At 41.4% G+C, this 19207-nt stretch overlaps 1 protein-coding gene across 1 annotated transcript in view; it reads right to left on the bottom strand.

Moving 5' to 3' along the window:
* Nucleotides 1-17485, bottom strand: part of lrriq1 (leucine-rich repeats and IQ motif containing 1) — a 180313-nt gene extending 162828 nt beyond the window's left edge. Inside the window, exons 1-6 of the mRNA XM_043709694.1 lie at nucleotides 17042-17485; nucleotides 15374-15505; nucleotides 14015-14120; nucleotides 11432-11526; nucleotides 9699-9822; nucleotides 5402-5628 (exon numbers count right to left, since the gene is read on the bottom strand). Coding sequence (XP_043565629.1) covers nucleotides 5402-5628; nucleotides 9699-9822; nucleotides 11432-11526; nucleotides 14015-14120; nucleotides 15374-15505; nucleotides 17042-17308 — 951 coding nt within the window. The 5' untranslated portion in view covers nucleotides 17309-17485. The remainder of the gene's footprint in view (nucleotides 1-5401; nucleotides 5629-9698; nucleotides 9823-11431; nucleotides 11527-14014; nucleotides 14121-15373; nucleotides 15506-17041) is intronic.
* Between the last annotated feature and the right edge of the window lie 1722 nt (nucleotides 17486-19207).

Genomic DNA, 19207 nt, shown 5'->3' with positions numbered 1-19207 from the left:
GTGAATTGAAGAGTGGTGACAGTGAAGGATTCAGCCATGCTGATGATATTGACTGTCAAGAGTTGTTACTGGAATTCTGTCATTGGGGATGGACATCTACTGCATGATTTACAGCCCCAACCTTAATGGATATTTATGCAGCAACGGTTCACAAGTGACTTGTTTCAGGTTGTGCAATGACATCCTCAAAGATGCTTCGGTAAATCAACTATATTTTAAGATGTCCCTTGTGACAATGCTATCTTGTGTGATGCTGGCAATGGGCACGTTTGTCTGTCCCTCAGGATATCCTCCATTGTCACTCTCACCTTTGATAGCACATCCATTGGTGTCAATAGCGTCGTCTTCATTTTCTAAACCTCCTTCTCCTCTAATGTTAGTCTTTCACTGGCCTCTGTGTCCTCAATGTAAATGACCCTCCATATTGTGCCACATTATGGAGCATGCAAATGGACCATTATCCTCGACACTCTTCCAGGCGATCTCTGGACGTTTTCTTCCAAGTTGTCAAGGCATCTGTACCACATCTTCAACAGAGTAATAGCCTGCACAGTAATGGTCTTCAGCTGCCAATCTGGGACTGGCTCTCCAGTGGTCTCCAGGGAATAAGAACACTTCCATAATGGGTAGCCCTTGGAGTCACAGTATTAAAACGTGCGCTTCTGCCCACCAGGTCTATGTTGACCAACAAAGATCAAACTACACTAATTCCATTTACCTTTACGTGATCCATGGCTACTATGGTCTGGCATTTTAAGTACTCATCCAGATGCTTCTCAAATGTTGAGAGAGTACTTGCCTCCACCAGTGTCTCAGGCAACACATTCCATACATCTACCACCCTCTCTGTGAAAGAAAATTTTCTCAGATCTGTTCCTCACCTTAAACTTATGCCCTCTGGTCTTAGACATATCTGCCATGGGGAAGAGATTCTCGCTGTCAATGCCACTCATAATTTTGTATACCACAATCAGATCACCTTCACTCTCCTCTGCTTCAATGAAAACAAACCCAGCCTATCCAGTCTCTCCTCATAACAAACATTTCATCCCAGGCAACATCTTGGTGAATTTCCTCTGCACCCTTTCCACTACAATCACATCCTTGCAATAGTGAGGTGACCAGAACTGCACACAGTATTCTATCTATGACCTTACTAATGTTTTATAAAGTTGTAACAAGACTCCTTTGCTCTTATATTCTTTGCCACAGCTAATGAAGGCAAGTATTCCATATGCCTTCTTCGCCACCCTGTTAACCTACTCTGACACTTACAGAGATCTATGGACATGTATACCAAGGTCCCTTCATTTCTCTGTACTTCTTAGGTATCTTCCATTCATTGTATACATCTGAGCCTTATTAGATCTCCAAAAATGCAACACCTCACATTTATTGGAATCAAATTTAATCTACCATTGCTCTGCCCAATTTACCAGCTGATCAATATCAGACTGCAGTCTGAGACTATCCTCATCGCTAACAATACCCACAATATTGTGTGTTATGGACCAGACCAGGTCCCCTCAATATATTTTAAGAAGGTAGCCTATACATTAATTTTTTATTATTTTAAAGGTAGATGTGAAATGTCATGTTCCAGATGTGAGGCAACTGGTCAAACTACTCAACCTTAAGCAAAACATAATTTATTTAAACACTATAGTTAAAATATAAACTTAACTCTTGCTAGACTTAATCAAATAATCGATATGGTACCTATTACTAATGAACTGTTCCAATATAGTAATATTCCATGAACAGACCCCTTAGCAAAAAGGCAAATTCAGATGCAAATTCTCACATGCAGTTCTCCAATCCAGGAGGCATAAAGAGAAAATTCAGAGAAAGTAGCACCTAGGATACATTCACTGAAACTTCCAACTCTTTTGAGACCCAAAGGCTTCTGCTTAAGACTAAACCTAAAAGCTAAAAAAGCTAGAAAGCCTGTTCTGAGAGAGCTGGCCATACCTAGGCAACTTCCATTGCTCCACCTTAAAAAAAAACCAAAGTCCCACAAATTGTTTATTTCCTTCGAAATAGCTCTCTGCCTCCTGCTTATAACCTCTCTTTAAAGAAAAACAGGACAAAATAACCTCTTAAAGTAACAGCACTGTCGCATGAGTCATCTGCAAACTTACTAATTACACCATCTACATTCACATTCAAGTTGTTAATCTATATAACAGGGTCTCAGCACTGATCCCTGTGGTACGCTGTTAGTCACAGGCTTCCAATAACCCTTTGCTTCTTATTTGTAAGATAATTTGAATCCAGCTTTCCAACTTGCCTTGGACCACATGGGTTCTTAACTTTTGGACCAGCCTTCCATGTTGGACCTTGTCAATATGTTCTGCCTTATTCAATGCATGCACAGCTTTTAGAAGCTGCTGACCTTGAGTGAATTAATGGCACCATCATTATAAGTCGAAAATGTAAGCCACTCTTGACATTGCTCTAACCACAATTCCTCAACTCCACACAGGCCTCATTTTTTGACATGTGCTTGGAGTACAGCTCAGTTCTTTATAGAATAAGTGTGGCACATTATCAGATAAGCTGAAGCAATAACACTTGGAACAACAGCAGATCTGGAAAAAACATCTGCAAAATTAGACACAACAGACAGGTTCCCATTTTATTTGTTATTCTCAATTCCATTGTTAGTTGATGATAGTATTTCTATTCTCACAAGAGATCCAAAATAACATTAATTCACTTTAAACTTGATTCAAAGTAAAAGGAGAAGGTAAGGTTGTCATAGTCTTATTGCACTGTAGGGCTGCTCTCTCATTAGAGAGAGACAACTGCTGCTGGTTAACCTGAGGGTCACCACACCCCAGACAAGCAAAGTCAAGAAGGAGAGTTGCTTATGGAAACCTCCACCAGTGTGTGAATTGAACACATGCTGTTGAAATCACTCTACGTTGCCAACCAGCCATTCAGCCAACTGAGCTAACTGAATGTCTTTAACTAGTCACTGTCCAACGTTGTGATTGGGATTCAGCCACTGACTACCAATAACCCCTGTCCATATTGCCAAGTTTCAACTTCTCTCTGAAAATAAAAAAAAATGCTTGAGATCACAGCGGATCAAGCAGCATCCATGGAGAAACAGCAAGCTAATGTTTCATATTGTTGGGGAGATTTCACTGCGGTGTTTAATGTAGGGCTAGGGAGGGTGACACTTCCAGCCCTGAAATGGTTAACAACAGCCAAGCGAGCTGCTGCAGGCGATTGCATGACTGCTGGAGCTTGTAAGGGATATGCATAATGTTAATTAAATCTTGGAGCCTGTAAATACCAGCCAGTATCAATTGCCCCATCGAAACTCGGGATTAATAAAGAAACCGATCGGAATCTGTAACTGTTAGACAAGTGTGAATTGCTCTATAACTAGTGAGTGTGAATGGCTCTATTTAAGTCTAAAGTTCATAAGTGTAATTGTCAATTTAGTTAAACTAAAACTATTGAAAATGGCTAGCCTGTCAGACACATAGTAATTCCTTGAAACAATGAACTATCGAATACGGGATCGGAACCGCTCCCGGGGATGGCTGAGCCATTGTCAAGCACAGCAGGAGCTGGACAGGCACATCGATGCGGCCAATAGGAGGACGGATCCCCAGCGCGCGCAGATGAATGGACCAATGGGGAAGGCGAACTGACCGGGGACTCCAGGCAGCGCGAAGAATAATTGTGTCAACGTTGAACGGGAAGGGAGAACGCCTTCTCCAACGAATGCATGCTTGCAGATTCGTTGTACCAGTTAAGATTCTGTGAATAAACTGCTGTCTGCATCTAATCATAGTTGCCAGTGTGAGTCTCTCCTTCCAAAAGAACACGCAAAGACGGGACCCCGCAGGTCCGTCTTAACAATATCTAGATGACTCTTCATCAGAGCTGACGTGAAATGTGAAAGAGACAGCATTTATGGTTGAGGGGATGGGGGTGGTGGAAGGAGGTTGGAATGCTGGGGGAGAAAGAATGTTGATAGTTCAGATTAAATGATCAGCATGTGAGAATGGCAGAACAATGATGTGTCTAACTGCCAGACTTGAAAGAACAGGCAGTCCCACAGGGTGGGAGGAGGGGGAGAGAGGCGGGGTTGACTATGTATCAAGCAAGCTAAAAGAAAAGGAAGGAATGGCTTCACAATTTGAAGGTGTCGAACTCAATGTTGAGCCTCAAAGGTTGTAATTTGAAGATGAGATGCTCTCATACCCCATCTCTCATTGCATAAATGCTGCCACTTCCACAATTCAGTTCAGCTCTGATGAAGAGTCACAAGTGGCATGGTTGCTCAGAGGTAAACACTGCTGCCTCACAGCACTAGGGACTCAGGTTCGATTCCAACCTTGGGTGACTGTTTGTGTGGAGTCTGCACATTCTCCCTGTGTCTGCATGGATTTCGTCCGGGTGCTCCAGTTTCCTTCCACAGTTCAAAGATGTGCAGGTCAGGTGAATTGGCAGTGCTAAACTGCCCATAGTGTTAGGTGCATTTGTCAGAGGGAAATGGGTCTGGGTGGGTTGCTGTTCGAAGGGTCATTGTGGACTTGTTGGACTGAAGGGCCTGTTTCCACACTGTGGGGAATCTAAGCTAAACTCAAAATGTTAGCTTGCCATCTCGCCAATGGATGCTCCCTGACCTGCTGTTCAAATTTCAGCATCTCCAGTAATTTGCTCCAACTTCTATTTATTGTTTTATTGATCAGCATCTTTCAAGCCTGATCATCAATGTTCCTGGTCCTATCAGTCTTTCTAACTGCACTTCGGAACTAAAAAATAGGTTTGTGTTACAATTCATTCACTAGGTACAGAGTACACAGAACAATTTCCTAACAGCTTGCCTAAGTGGCTGTTCCAGGCCAGGAAGTATATCCACTGAAACCTTCACTTTATAAGAGATAATCATGAACACAGATTCCAAATTACAATTAAAATAAAATCTCTGCTTGCTGTCTCTCCTTTCTCCATTCACCTTTCCCGTCCCCATTATATGTCTGTTTTATGTTTATTGTTTTAAGTTTACTTGATTTCTAGATAATAAAACACATTTTATCTTATCCTTTTAAAAAGAAAAATGTACATAAAGTATAATCATTATATCTTTTCTCAGCGGCTACCGGATTCCACCATTTGGAGCCATAGCCTCTGAATCACTGGAAGGTGGCTGAAAAACCAATTGTTTTTGCCAGTTCTTTCTGCAAACTCCTGGGAGTGACAGGATTATATCTTAGACAATTTGTGATGAACATTCCCAGCATTGTGTAGAAGTACCTGTTGTTAGCTCTCTTATCTGTAGCACTGGAATATTACAACGAAACAAGAAAAACATTCAAAGTATTAATTTTACTGCAATGCAGTATTGTCACCTCATTAAATTTAGTCTAACACTTACCTGCCTCTCCTCTGCCAGTTTCTCTAGTTTTTCTTCAAATTGTTGCTGTCTACTCTTGGCTCTTTCCTCTTCTTCCACTGCCAGCTCCTTTTCTCGTTTCCTCCATTCCATCAACTCTGCCAGCTTTGTTTTCTTCAGTACTTCTTGTTCTATTTCCCATTGTTGTAGTGACAGCTGACAACGTTCCTCCACCTCTTTGCACTCACGAGCTAAAGTCTCTTCATTATCTAAACCCAAATAAATGATTACTTATCAAAGTGTGGGTTTGTTTTCCTGGTCAATTTACTCACCCCATTACATGACAACAACCAAAGTCGAATTTATAGCCAATTTATTATACAGAGATCTCAACATCAGGATAAGCTGGTAGTTGAAAAATTTGTATTTCCACAATATAAATGGACAGATTCCATTGATGAAGGCACTGAGTAAATCTGATCTTACATTCCCATTTATTTCTGTGACAAACTGCAAACACTGGAAAACTGTGATAAAAGAACCCAGAAATGCTATAAATTCACAGCAGGCTTGCCTATCATTTCAAGTTTAAATTCTCATCAAGTCTAAAAAGTGGTTGATAAATAAGCTCTTCTAATTAAACTTCAGAGCGGGATGGTGGCCCAGTGGTTAGCACTGCTGCTTCACAGCGCCAGGGACCCAGGTTTGATTCCCACCTCTGGGAAAACTGTCTGTGTGAAGTTTGCACATTCTCCCTGTGTCTGTGTGTTTCCTCCAGGTGCTCTGGTTTCCTCCCACAATCCAAAAGATGTGCAAGCCAGGTGAATTGGCCATGCTAAATTGCCCATAGTGTTAGGTGCATTAGTCAGGGGTAAACAATGGGTTTGGGTGGGTTACTCTTCAGAGGGTCAGTGTGGACTTGTTGGGCCAAAGGGCCTGTTTCCATACTGTAGGAAATCTAATCTTAATGCACAAACAGAGGGGGAGGGTGAAAACAAAATCAGAAATATCAATAACATTCAAGAAGTTTGGCAACATCCTGCACAAAGCAACTTATTTGGATTAGCATTCCACCTTCAACATTTACTCCCTCCACCAATGAAGAATGATGGTATTAGTGCATATTATATGAATGATGTGTTGCACCAACCCACCTTTAATGGCACCATTTAAGCCCCAGCTATATAGGACAAGAGCATCAGAACATGGGAACAGTACAAACTGTAAATACTGCAACTCCCATTCAAAGCACTGAGGATTGTGATAGTTCAATAACATAGCCTAACCTTATCTTCTCAAAGGCAGCTGGAGATAATCAACAAATGCTGGCTTTGCCAACAACATCCGCATCCTGTACATGAATACTTTTTAACATCCCTGTCACAGAAATAAATGCATCATATGAACAAGTATTTTTTTTAAAAGCTGTAAAATGATGAAAACAGGTGGGTGAAAGATGATCATCATAGTGTGGCACTTGCGAAGCATAATTTCACTTATGTTGAAAAATGTGGTGCTGGAAAAACACAGCAGGCCAGGCAGCATCCGAGGAGCAAGAGAATCGACGTTTCGGACATAAGCCCTTTTTCAAAAATGAGGAAGGGCTTTTGCCCGAAACGTCGATTCTCCTGCTCCTCGGATGCTGCCTGGCCTGCTGTGTTTTTCCAGCACCACATTTTTCAACTCTGGTCTCCAGTATCTGCAGTCCTCACTTTCTCATAATTTCACTTGTGGTGTCCAGCAACTGTGGCAATTTTAAGTTCTCTTGTCCTTATTATCTAACTTTCATAATCATATACAACCACTGCTGATAATGTTACATATCAATGTGGTGCATTTGGAGTTCCAGAAAATCTGTCTAATTTCTTACAATGAGATAATGCATTAATTTAAAACATTAGAATTTCAAGGTAGAAATGAAAAAATTAGGTGAAAGGAATCGCAAACATTACAGAATGAGGTGGAGTGGAGACAGGTGTCTTTGTCCTTTTTTGGGGATGAATTGTGAAGTTGGATGTAGCCCGGAGTACAGAGTTTATGTTATGGACTAACAATCTTGAGGCTTAGCTGAATGATTCAGTGATTCCTCAATTCAAGCAGTCAATTAGGGAAGCAAGACAGATATGTCAGGCTCACTGGAAGAAAGGTATGCAGTGAACAAAGGTACTCAGAACAAGATACGCACAGCACCTTCCCAAAAACAAGTAATAGAGGAAGGGCAGCAACAAGCAGGCAGAGTCAGGTTTCCAGTATACAACAGGCAGAGTAACAATATAGCAGCAGGAAGAAGAAGGAGGAGATATTACCCTGAGCAAAGGATGTAACGTTGCCAAACAAATTTTCTTAACATAACCAAGAAGCAATCCGAACAAAATGTCCAAACTTCAAGAGAAATAATAAGACACATGATGCAGAAAGGTCTTGTGCATTATAAACTGCTCCCCATACCATTACTATTGCACTGAAGGTATCTGTGGCCCTCAATTTCCAGGTATTGCCACATGCCTCTTCACTGTCTCTCCAACAACTACGCACCAATAATCCAGACTTCTGTCCTTTCAGACTTCAATATTCTAGAATTTTGACTGCAGGGATTACAGTAATGCAACATGCTGTGAAAATACAGGATGTCTGAATGGACTTTGGACAATTGAGTCCACTTAAAGTACTTAAAAGTATTTGGTATATTCATTAACTCATATAACTCAATGAATATATTAATAGATCACAATTTAGATACGACTTGTTGTCAAGGTAATGGTTGTGAAAGAGTTAATGTTCAATTATATTGGCTGTAACAGTTGGGAGGTGTCTGTAACAGCAACAGGGTGGGTGCAGGGTTTGAGTTGGGGTTGCTAGGGTTATCTGAATAAACAACAGGAGTTTTCAACTGAAATCACTGACCTTTCTGAAAAGGTTTTTTGAACAGGATTCTGATCTAAAAAGATTGGACAGTTAAGCCATGTTCTCTACTCAAAAGAATGCAAGATTTAAAGGGACCACGTGGCTGTTGTCGCTTGGTCAGAGTTCCATGATAGCCATTGCTGCATTGTGGATTAGTGGTGCTGGAAGAGCACAGCAGTTCAGGCAGCATCCAAGGAGCTTCGAAATCGACATTTCGGGCAAAAGCCCTTCATCAGGAATAAAGGCAGTGAGCCTGAAGCATGGAGAGATAAATTAGAGGAGGGTGGGGGTAGGGAGAAAGTAGCATAGAGTACAATGGGTGAGTGGGGGAGGGGATGAAGGTGAGAGGTCAGAGAGGAGAGGGTGGAGTGGATAGGTGGAAAAGGAGATAGGCAGGTAGGACAAGTCGGACAAGTCATGGAGACAGTGCTGAGCTGGAAGTTTGGAACTAGGGTGAGGTGGGGGAAGGAGAAATGAGGAAACTGTTGAAGTCCACATTGGTGCCCTGGGGTTGAAGTGTTCCGAGGCGGAAGATGAGGCGTTCTTCCTCCAGGCGTTTGGTGGTAAGGGAGCGGCGGTGAAGGGGGCCCAGGACCTCCATGTCCTCGGCAGAGTGGGAGTGGGAGTTGAAATATTGGGCCACGGGGCGGTGTGGTTGATTGGTGCGGGTGTCCCGGAGATGTTCCCTAAAGCGCTCTGCATCTGCAGTCATTGTTTTTACACCATTGCTGCATTGTCCCTTGTGATCTCAAACCTTTGCTGCCTGACCCAATGGGTGATAGAACCAACATTTTGGGAAGTCCTGGCTTAAGTACAGGTAGCTTTGGGACAATGCGTGTTTTGGCAGTCCGATTTGGCTGTAACGTCGCTGAAGAATTAGAGTAACAGTGTTTTCAAGAACACTTACTTCCGTTGGCAATAGCACGATTCCAGCGGGGTTTAGTTCAGGCACTTCTTTCTGCGCATGCGCCACTGTACACACTGGAATCTCTGCATGTTCTGCGCATGTGCTGATGTCCATGCCAAACTCTCTGCGCCATTCTGTGCATGCGCGATGTCAGCACCAGCCTTCTTACCATTCAGTGCATGCACAATGTCAGCACCAGCCTTCTTACCATTCAGTGCATGCACGATGTCCAACAGAGCAGCTTTCTGTGAGAAGTACTGTACAGAGATGTACTCTAATTTACTTTTGTTTTGTTAATAAATATAATTTCAACCTTTATTCAGGCTGAGCTATACTTTGTGTTAGATTTTGTGATGATTTTTGAGCAATTGTGAGTGATATTTTTTGCTGGTCTGCCCCTAACCTCACTTTTCCCATAGGCCCCATTATTTCTATGAAACAATTTTTGATTCAGCAAGGTTGTGCTGGAACACAACAACGGCGTTATAGGAGAACTTTCTGTATTACATTTACAACTTTAAATTTTACCTGGCATTGTTTCATTCTCAGCACAATGACTGCCTGTCTTCATCTGAACACTGGTGCCCATATTCTGTTGCGGTTCTACATGGGTCTGCATCCTTTGTTCTTCTTCTTCAATTTGGACCAGTATCTAAAGAAATCAATGAAAACTGGTACATGTGTCCAATGATTTTGCTGTGATAAATTAAAATCAAATACCAACATTCTGAAGTTCAGACCACTTGCAGATTTCAAGCATCTTATTACACTTTTCTTACAGCATAATCTTATGCACCCAAAAGAACTGACTTTGAGATCATCTCAACAATTGCATATTTCATTTGCATATTATCCTCTACTATCCATTCACCTCAAATGCACATACTTGGCCACATACTCCTCTGTGAAAACAATGCAATATAGCGTAAGAATGTCTTGGCAACCCAAGATAATCCCCACATTATTTTCTCCAGAACAAACCAACTCTTTCAATCCACCTTCTCTGATCTTATTACAACTTCATGTTCAAAGTCAAGTGAAAAGAGCTCTTGGATTTCTTCATCAAGACTGAATCCATTAATCAGTTGCTTCAACTGCTCCCTCATTTGTTGCATGTACAATTCATTTTTATGATAGTATCTCACACCTAATTTATTGATTTATATCTTCATTTCCCAAAATTACGGAGCCCTGGCCTTACAGCTTAGCTATACCAGGTAAAAACAATGACTGCAGATGCTGGAAACCAGATTCTGGATTAGTGGTGCTGGAAGAACACAGCAGTTCAGGCAGCATCTAAGGAGCTTTGAAATCAATGTTTCGGGCAAAAGCCCTGATGAAGGGCTTTTGCCCGAAACGTCGATTTCGAAGCTCCTTGGATGCTGCCTGAACTGCTGTGCTCTTCCAGCACCACTAATCCAGAGCTTAGCTATACCAGTTATTCACAATGCTGCTTTTACCTATTGAAGCCAGGGTGGTTGTGAGCCAACAGCAATGTGCTCCAATGCACCATCTGTCCCCAATATTTTCCCCTTGGGCAACACAGTGGCTCAGTGGTTAGTACTACTGCCTCTCAGGGCCAGGGTCCCAGGTTTGATTTCAGTCTTGCATAACTGTGTGAAGTTTATACGTTCTCCCTGTACCTGCGTGCGTTTCCGCCAGGTAGTCTGGTTTCATCTCACAGTCCAAAGATGTATGCCTTAGGTAGATTTGCTATGTTCAATTGTTCTATCATGGCCAGGGATGTTTAGGCTGGGTGGATTAGCCATGGTAAATGCGGCGTTACGGGGATAGGATAGGGGGCTGTGTGTGGATGAGATGCTCTTCTGAGGATCAGTGTGGATTCAATGGGTTTAATGACCTGTTTCTGAACTGTTGGGATTCTATGAGTTATGTACTGAGTGTCCTCATTCGCATTTATAATTCCCTCTATATCTCAGCATGCTACTCCCTGTGCCCACAACTGACTTCCCCAACTTCACTATTACATCACTTTCACTGAGCAGACCCCAATGATTCATTATGGCCCACCCCAACTGACCATGTTGAAAAATGTGTTGAGTTAAAGAAAAGATACGCTAAGTATTTTAGCTCGAAGCAAAACGTTTGTCAATTTTTCACAATGACTATTTTTGCATAAGGTTGTAAGACGGAAAAGGACTTAGATGTTCAATAAATAGTATAAATAAAATCAAAAGATGCAATAATCAGACTGTAGATCTTCTTACAAATACAAATATGAAATTGATAAGTGATATTACCTTCTCTTTCAGGTTCAAATGATCTTCACCGAACTCAGCAGCTAATTCCATCAACATGTCTGTTCCAGGATAACTGCGCTCAGGATAAACAGCATCTGCAAACCCAAGATATCACTAAGAACACATTGTCTGATTGGCACATCAGGCGTTCCTGAAGAGATGCCATGGGATTCTCAACAAGTCTTCAGGTGACAATAGATTTGAGACATGGACAGAGCTGAAACACTGTCCCTATGCTTTTATTAACAATAATATTTTGTAGACAATTAATGCAAGATAAATTCAAGTTAAACTCCATGCTGGGGGATTCTTAACCTTCGATAAGGATTTAAACCAGACGGTAGCAGGTCAGCTGCCTGTGCACTCCACCAGACTTTCCGGCAGAATTCTGTAAGTTTCAATTTGATCCCCTGAATGGAGTTACAAGAATAAGGAGGGACCTAATTGAAACTTACAGAATACTAAATGGCCTGGACAGAATAGATGTTGGAAAGATGTTTCCATTAGCAGGAGGGACTAGGAACCAATGGCACAGCCTTAGAGTAAAGGGAAGACCCTTTAGAACAGAGATGAGGAGAAACCTCTTCAGACAGAGAGTGTTGAAGGCTGTGGAGGCCAGGTCATTGAATATATTTAAGACAGAAATAGATAGATTCTTGATTGTCAAGGGGATCAAAGGCTACGGGGAGAAAGCAGGAGATTGGGGGTTGAGAAACTTATCAACTATGATTGAATGGCATAGTAGGATCGATGGGCCAAATGGCCTAATTTCTGCTCCTATGTCTTATGGTCTTAAATGTCTCTCTTGTGGTCTTAGAGCATTTACAGACTGGTATTTCACTCAAAGGTTAGGGGGTTATATTAGATATTAGCTTTAATTTCATTGATACACACCCATATATTATACAGCTTTTGCCAATTTTGACTAACTGTCAAATGTGCAGTAATTTCAATGGTAAACCTTATATGACTTTGCTGGCTCAGGCATATTCACAGGATGGAAAACGGTCACATATAGCAAGGTAGCCAGAGCCAGATGACCATTAAAATACCCAGAGTTACATTTCAGGCATGATATGAAATACTAAGCATCAATCTTTATACCTGAGACTTATAGCTGACAACAAAAGAAAATGAGATCACTAACCATCATGATCAGAGACTGCAACAATTCAGCAAGGGGCAGAAATATCAAAAACAAGAACTCTCAGAAACTCCTGACAACCACTGCATAATATGACACTAGAATTTTCCTTTGATGGATTGGTGTCTTAATTCATTACAAAAGGACACAATATAAAGCTATCCTATCGACAACCATCAATGATTTGCTGCATGTCCATCATCTTACCCAAGTAGTTAATGTACAATTAGTTATTAAATTATGCTATAGTGATCAGGCTTTTATACTTCAACAATAAATGAACAAAGGTTTCTGGCATTGAATGGCAGAATCAGTTGAATTTTGAATATTCATAGATTCATAATGCTTACATAAAAGAATTTCCATTCAGTGCCTATGAAAAGAAAACCTTATCCTCCCAGTCTCGCAGCTGTTAAAGGTTAACACAATACACTTAAAATGAAAAGATGAAATGAGAAATGAGTAAAATTTTATGCAGTTTAGAAGGATGGGCATGAAACTAGTTGAAACTCACAGAATACTGAATGGCCTGGACAGAGTAGATGTTGGGAAGATGTCTTAATTGATAGGAAAGACTAGGACCTGAGGACACAGCCTTTGAAGGGAAGACATTTCAGAATGGAGACAAGGAGAAACTTCTTCAGCCACAGAGTGGTGAATCTATGGAATTCACTGCCACAGAAGGCTGTGGAGGCCAGGTCATTGAGTATATTTAAGATGGAGATTTGTCAAGGGGATCAAGAATTATGGCAAAAACATGGGACAATGAGTTGAGAAACTTAGCCATGATTGACAGGCAGAGCAGACTTGATGGGCTGAATGGCCTAATCTTTGTTTCTATGTCTTAGGTCATATGGTCTAAAATTAACAATAAACAATAAATAACTTCAAAGTAATTCCCACACAGTTTCAACCAAATTTGATAAACATGTTCATGTAGAAAGGAAAAACGTTCTTACAAGTTATTAATTTCTTCCTATAGTGTCCTCCAGAGCTTCTGGATTACACAAAACGCAACTTGTTTATTAAACTACTGTTGAATGTACTCAATAAATTAAAAACAACCCAATTTTTTATAATTGGAATCCTAGAATTGTATCATGTTGTAAAATATTTCTTCTGTTGAGAAAACAGAACCTGGGAATGTAAATAAAGCAAAGAAGTCTTTCCTTGTAGTTTTTAAATTCAAATGTATTGTTGGAGGAAGGACCAAGTGAATACAATTTCATGCATCTTCAAATGAAATTAAACAAAATATTTTTGACCCATGTTCCTATTTAGAAAATTGACATTTGTCAAACCCTACAAGCAGCAATTCCACCATCATTGCAAATAAGGTTTTTTAAATATTTCTCAATAATTTTCCCAATGCAATTATGGCCTTTTCATTCTGATAAAGCATGGGATGAATTTGGGCAGTGTTGCATAAATTCACTTACAGTCAGGTTGCTCCAGGTCCTGGAGAATCAGCTTTTCGACATTTCCAGTTCTTTGTTTTATATGCTCCAGGTAGTCAAGGACAGATTTGGGTAATTCATCTGAATCCTAAAGAAGAATTCAGTTATCAAATACACTTAAATTACATGAACCTAAAACATTTAAATAGCCAGTAGCATAATCTACTGCAACATGACTCTCAATATATTTCACTATATTTATGAGTCTTCTGAAACTGTTGATTTGTATCATCAAATACAACCATAAAAGAGAAATAATAATAGATGGGAATCATTTACTGGGTACATCAGCTCTGTACAAATCAATAGCTATTAACTTTATTGATGTATCTGTTTAGGATGAAGTTAAACAGGCACATATTTTTGATCCTATTCCTTTATTTTTTTCACTTCCCAAGTTCCTTCAAATGTTCCATTTCTGAAAGTATAGTCAACTGACCTATTTTCAGTCCACTTTACTGTAATTTGGATAAATTTTAGAAGAAAGCAGCATGGATGTGATCTCCTTACCATCAGCCTTTAAGTGAAATTTAGCAATTCACTAAACTTAAAGGATGAATCTGCTTCCTTACTCGAAGGTAATGCCCAGCATTAAATGGTTTTTTTTTATGCTCACCTTTGATGAGAAAAAGTTTCTTTTTTAAACTCCTTGATTGTACATAACTGACTGAATTTCTTTTGTAAATGACCACAATAGGATTGGTTCAACCACTTGCTCTCAAATGTTATTTAATGGGGGTGAATTTAGCTTTGAACCATGGTTTAAACTGCAATCTGTTAGTTTGGCAACATGTTAAACAACTCCTATGATTTTCATTACAACTGAGATTAATGGAGTCAAAATTACTCCCAACTGTTTATGACCTTTTGAAATGCAATTTCAGTTATTCTCATAAAGCGTCTCATTAGAACTACATTTGTAAATCTGTCACAAATAAACAGTAGATAAAATTAACATTTCTTTAAAGTAAGAAACAATAAGCAAGTGTATTGTGCAAACAAAATACATATTTCTGACAGAAAATATCCAGTTTTTCACAGAATTTATTGATGTGTTATGCAAAAACTATTCATTTATCCTGTACACATGTTTTTGTGCCTTCTTTGGCAAAGCATAATTAGATTTGTTTACATCTGGATTTCAAAAAACTGCAAACTCATCATTCTCCTTATTTTGCAATTGACTTACTAAATACATGCTTTGCAAATAATGAAATGTATTCTCATTATAGATAACACTGTTGGTACAAAAAGCAAAATTTGACAAGTTATATTACAAAGTGGGTCGAAGGCTTAACGATTTAACATTTAAATATAATTTTGTCACAAATTTCAGCTCACATAATCTGATTCAACAAGAATGTCTTCTTCAGATTGCTCCTCCAGTTCATCTATTTCTGATGGGGAAATGTTGATTTGTCTTAATTCAGCTTCAACTGCTTCTTCAATCAGTTTGTCTTCATCCATTATTTCCTGTTAAAAAATTAGAGTATTTGAACATTAACTATTTGTTGGTAATAAATCTGAACTGGCAGTTACAGCAAAGAAAAATGACTAACTGGTCCAAGACCATTGTCCGCTAACAGTGTCACACAGCACAATAGTAACACAAGGAGTGAGGAACAAGGATAGGTATACAGAAGCAGATGATGAAACAGCAAAGATAATAAGGTGCTCTGACAATAATTTGACTGTAGTGCAGGATTGGGGCAGGGATAACATGCCATATACCAGGAACCATATACCATTGTTTTGTAACTTCCAAAGGGGTTTCCATAAACAGTTAATATTTTCTGAATGATGTTTGATGCTCATCTATATTCAGTTATAGACCCATGTTCAGTACTAAAATAAACCCTTTAGTCCAACTCGTCCATGCCGATCAGATATCCTAAATTAATCCCACTTGCCAGCACTTGGCCCAGATGTCTCTAAACCCTTTTTATTCGTGTACCCATCCAAATGTCTTTTAAATGTTGTAATTGGACCACCCTCCACCACGTCCTCTGGCAGCTTATTCCCATACATGCACCACCCTTTACGTGAAAAAGTTGTTCCTCAGGTCCCTTTTAAATCTTTCACATCTCATCCTAAACCTGTCCTCTAGTTCTGGACTCCCCCAACCCAAGGAAAAGACCTTGTCTACTTAGCCCCTCCATCCCACTCATGATTTTATAAACCTCTATAAGGTCACCCCTCAGCCTCTGATGCTCCAAGGAAAACAGCCCCAGCTGATTCAGCTTCTCCTTACAGCTCAAACCCTCCAATCCTAGTAACATCCTTGTAAATCTTTTCTGAACCCTTTCATGTTTCACAACATCCTTCTAGAGGAGGGAGACCCAAATTGCACACAATATTCCAAAAGTGGCCCAACCAATGTCCAGTACAGCAGCAACATGACCTCCCAACTCCTGTACTCAATACTCTGACCAATAAAGGAAAGCATACCAAACACCACATCACTATCCTATCTATCTGAGACTCCACTTTCAAGGAGCTATGAACCTGCACTCGAAGGTCTTTTTGATCAGCAAAACTCCCCTGGACCTCACCATTAAGTGTATAAGTCCTGCCCTGATTTGCCTTTCCAAAATACAGCACCTCACATTCATTGAAAGTAAACTCCATCAATCCTGGGTCCCTGGTGCTGTGAGGCAGCAGTGCTAACCAGTGATCTAACATGATGCCCCAGTCCTCTGTTTAACATTCTGCCTTTTTCATTCTTCCAGCCAAAGTGAACAACCTCACCTTTTACTCCCATCTGCCAGATTTTTGCCTACTCACTTAACCAATAGACATCTGGTTGCACCTTTGCTTAGTCGTCCTCACCATGTACAATAATTTCTAACCTGTCTTTGAGCCATGTTGCAAACTTTGCCACCAGGGAATAAGGTGGGAGGGTGGGGTAACATCTCCGAACGGATTCAATATGAAACACCACCGGTGGCCTCTCCTAGGAGCACAACCCTCTGAGGCTATGGCAACATGTTTTCTTTTTAATTTACTCACAGTTTGAATCTGCTGAGAGGAGTTATGGTTTGTAAAAGACGCTGAGCTGATACATTTAATCCCCGCGGAATGAGTGCGGCGTTTTCTGCATCTTGGCCTCTTGGGGGGGGAGAGAGGGGTTGAAGAGTCTGTTGGCCCCGAGTAGTTGAAGCATGAGAGCTCTGTTGGTCTCACAAGAGAACTGGGAAGAGGGAATGAACACAAACTGAGCAGTGACGGGAAAGGCACTGACAGCGGACAGCGATAGCAGGCTCGGTCCAGTTTCATTCCATGTTGATCAATCCCTGGATTTTTGAATTTCAGAGACAACTGTCCCTCCTTCCCCCCCCCAACTGCGGAAACCCGCAATTGCAAAGCCAGCCAGAGAATTACACCGTCAGGGCGGACTGACACCGAACTGTCACAGAGGAATCAATCAGCCCCTGGAGGGGACTGAACTTCCCCTCAGCCCCCTTCCTTCTCTTTACAGCCCACTCCCACCCTCTCCACACAACACACCCCTCCCCCCAGTTTGCTGAATGATGCACTTCAGGATTTCATTATTTAATCCTTCCTTTTTGCCCTCTCTTCCCCCTCCCGCTGTCCCTGAAGGGTGTGCGTTTCCGTTTACCTGTGGCGGCACGGCCCTTGTCCAGCTGCAGGCACCACAAGCCGGTTACCATGGCAGCGTCCGCTCGCCGACCCGCCCTCCCCCGCCGTGCGCGGGCACTGGCGGTGCGTACGCGCACCCCGGTGAGTCGGGAGCGCCGCCCTGTCCCTCCCATGCGCGCGCCAGGAGCCTCCTTCGCGCGCCCGCGAGGGACATGGCATTTGGCCATTTAACAAAGCAAAAAACAAAATGTTCTCCTCACCTTCGGGTCCCTGGGCCCCAACACTGCTCCTAACACTCAGGCCGGTGGGTTTGGAGATTCAGGTGAGCCAGATTTCACCAACGCTGCCTGCTGAAGGTCCTGAGAATCCGCTGGGAAGGAAACATCCTCAGCCAGGCCAATGACCCCACCTTGATCAGTTATGATGGGCTGGGCATGTTGTCCGCATGACTGAAACAAGATTTCCCCAAGCAGATGCTCTACTCCCAGCTCCAAAGCAGGTGAGCCCCAGGTGGACAGAGGAAATACTTCAGCTATGCCCGCAATGCCTCACTGGTGAAGTGCAGCATTTCCATAGGCACCTGGGAACCACTGGCCCAAGACCGTCCAAAGTGGAGGAAGAGCATTCAGGAAGGCGACGAGCATCTCGAGACTTAAGTTGGGAAAAAGCAGAAGCAAGAAGAAAATAGCATAAGGTGTGGGCTGTCACACCAATGCTCCACACACCCCTTCCCGTGACCACCTTCTGTCCCAAGTGTAACAGAACTTGCAGAAGCCACCTTGGACTGCACAGCTACATACCGGCTCACTCTGAGAAAGGAAGAGAGTCACCCTCGTCTGCAAGGGACGACCAATGACAGACTGATCCAAAGTCAAATACAGAATAATAATCAATGAAGGGCTGTTTTCCAAACTGGATAGTGTGGTGGGAGTAAGGTGCAATGGTTGATTTTATAATCATTACAGTTATGCGTAATGGTTGATTTTATAACTCCAGTTCTCTTTGATATATAATGATGAGGGTGGACTGGTCTCCCAGGAAGTTTAACTTCAATGCCTGCAGGTGACATAAAACTAATGAAATTGTATTGACCAGTTTCCAGTGTTGAGTCTGTGTTCCTTCAAGTGCAAGTGATCCAAGACGGAGTTAGATATTCACCCTTCTGGTGTAACTAGAAGACTCACAGTGCGTCACCAGAGTCTGAAATGCACTGCCTGGAATTCTGAATGATGTGGAGGTACTGGTGTTAGACAGGGGTGGACAAAGTTAAAAATTACACAAGACCAGGTTAAAGTCCAATGGGTTTATTTGGAAGTACAAGCTTTCAGAGCACTGCTTCTTTGTCAGGTAGCTCGTGGGACAAGATCCTAGGACATAGAATTTATAGTAAAAGATCAAAGTGTCATACAACTGATGCAATGTATTGAGCAAACCTAGATTGCTGATATGTCTTTAATCACTCAAAATGGGGTTGCAGGTTTTGATTCATTAATAAGTAAATCCCAGAACTTCTTTCAAGTCACATTCCCAAGATAACTTAAGGTTTTATATAAAAAAGGTGACATCTCAGCTCAG

Source organism: Chiloscyllium plagiosum, chromosome 19 (genome assembly GCF_004010195.1).
Source record: "Chiloscyllium plagiosum isolate BGI_BamShark_2017 chromosome 19, ASM401019v2, whole genome shotgun sequence".
NCBI lineage: Eukaryota > Metazoa > Chordata > Chondrichthyes > Orectolobiformes > Hemiscylliidae > Chiloscyllium > Chiloscyllium plagiosum.
Note: the sequence above shows the minus strand (reverse complement) of the source record. Positions and strands in the feature narration are given on the sequence as shown.